Source organism: Neomonachus schauinslandi, unplaced genomic scaffold (assembly GCF_002201575.2).
Source record: "Neomonachus schauinslandi unplaced genomic scaffold, ASM220157v2 HiC_scaffold_4071, whole genome shotgun sequence".
In the NCBI taxonomy this organism is placed as follows: domain Eukaryota; kingdom Metazoa; phylum Chordata; class Mammalia; order Carnivora; family Phocidae; genus Neomonachus; species Neomonachus schauinslandi.
The window spans coordinates 1-1930 of NW_025412759.1; the positions used below are offsets into that span (position 1 = coordinate 1).

Genomic DNA, 1930 nt, shown 5'->3' on the forward strand with positions numbered 1-1930 from the left:
CACAGTGCATCCAGACAGTACACGTGCAGCAAATGTGGGAAATCCTTAGGCTGTAAATCTGTCCTCATTGATCCCCAGGGATGGCACAGTGGGATGAAGAGTTATGTTTGCAGTGGATGTGCAAAAGCTGTTAGCTGTAGCTCAGTGTTGATTACTCATAGGGTTGAGTCTGGAGAAGGGTTTTATAAGTGTCGTGGCTGTGCAAAATCTTTTCCCTCTATGTCTGCCCTCTCACATCATCAGAGATCTCATGCAGGGAAAAGACGGTATGAGTGCAGTGATTGTGGGAAATCTTTTACCAGTAGTTCTGCCCTCCGTTCTCACAAGATAGTTCACACTGGTCAAAAGCCTTATAAATGCAGTGCATGTGGGAAATCTTTTGTTCGTAATTCTTCCCTACGTTATCACCAGGCAATTCATAGTGGAGAAAGGCCGTTTGAGTGTAACGAATGTGGCAAATCTTTTATGAGTAGTAATGGCCTCCGATATCACTATAATGTTCACAATGGAGTGAAGCCTTATAAGTGCCATGAATGTGGCAAATCTTTTATGAGTAGTTCTTGCCTTCGTTGTCATCAGACCATTCACACTGGAGAAAAGCCTTATAAGTGTGACGAGTGTGGGAAATCCCTTGCTAGTAGTTATTCCCTTCGTTCCCACCAGAGACTTCATACTGGAGAAAGGCCTTATGTGTGTATTGAATGTGGGAAATCCTTTCTCCATAAAGTTACCCTTAGTAAACACATAAAGCTTCACTCGGGTGAACGGCCTTATGAGTGTAATGAATGTGGGAAATCTTTCACTACTAGATATACCCTCCGTTATCACCAGCGAATTCATACTGGACAAAAGCCTTATCAGTGCATTGAATGTGGGAAATCTTGTACTACTAGTTCTGACCTCCGTAGTCACCAGAGAGTTCACACTGGAGAAAGGCCTTATGAGTGCAGTGAATGTGGGAAATCTTTTACTCGTAATTCTGCCTTCCGTTATCACCAGAGACTTCACACTGGAGAAAGGCCTTATGAGTGCTGTGAATGTGGGAAATCTTATACTAGTAGTGCTGCCCTCCGTTCACACCAGAGTGTTCACACTGGACAAAAGCCTTATGAATGCTGTGAATGTGGGAAATCTTTTACCACTAGTTCTGCCCTCCGTTATCACCAGAGATTTCACACTGGACAAAAGCCTTATAAGTGCAGCGAATGTGGCAAATCTTTTACCACTAGTAAACAGCTCCGTGTTCACCAGGTAGTTCACAGTGGAGAGAGGCCTTATGAATGCCCTGAATGTAGCAAATCCTTTTCACGAAAACATACACTCAATACACACAAAAAGCTTCACTCAGGTGAACGGCCTTATGAGTGTAATGAATGTGGGAAATCATTTACTGTTAGTTCTACCCTCCGTTTGCACCAGAGAGTTCATACTGGAGAAAGGCCTTATGTGTGTAATGAATGTGGGAAATCTTTTACTGGTAGTTCGGCCCTCCGTTCGCACCAGAGTGTTCACACTGGAGAAAGGCCTTATGAGTGCCGTGAATGTGGGAAATCTTTTATCAGTCATAATGGTTTTAGATACCATTGCGGTCTTCACACTGCAGGAAAGATTTAAAATAGTACAGAAGGTGATACTTCCTTGCTTAGTATAGTTTAGGCTGGAGGACAACCTCTGAGGCAGCCACCTACCTGACTCGAACGTGGTTCACCTGAATGTCCACCGTGGAGTGACTTCCCATAAGTTCCAGCTATTTTCAGAAAAACTCAGAACCTGCATTGTGCTCTCTGGTGTGCATGCAGTCATTGCAAGATGGAAGTCCCTGTCAGTGTCTGTGGCATATGTCCTTTCACCTCTGCCACCTGGCAGTTCCCAATAGTGTGCATAAGTCACCACCCCAACATGGTTAATGATGCCAACCTGTCTGCTTTCT

General features: G+C 44.1%; 1 protein-coding gene across 1 annotated transcript; it reads left to right on the plus strand.

Moving 5' to 3' along the window:
* Window positions 1-6: 6 nt before the first annotated feature.
* On the plus strand, window positions 7-1721 carry LOC110573595 (zinc finger protein 658B-like). The gene has a single exon (XM_021682221.2). It carries the CDS (start codon window positions 94-96, stop codon window positions 1612-1614), a length of 1521 nt encoding a protein of 506 aa, XP_021537896.2. The 5' UTR covers window positions 7-93; the 3' UTR covers window positions 1615-1721.
* Window positions 1722-1930: the final 209 nt, after the last annotated feature.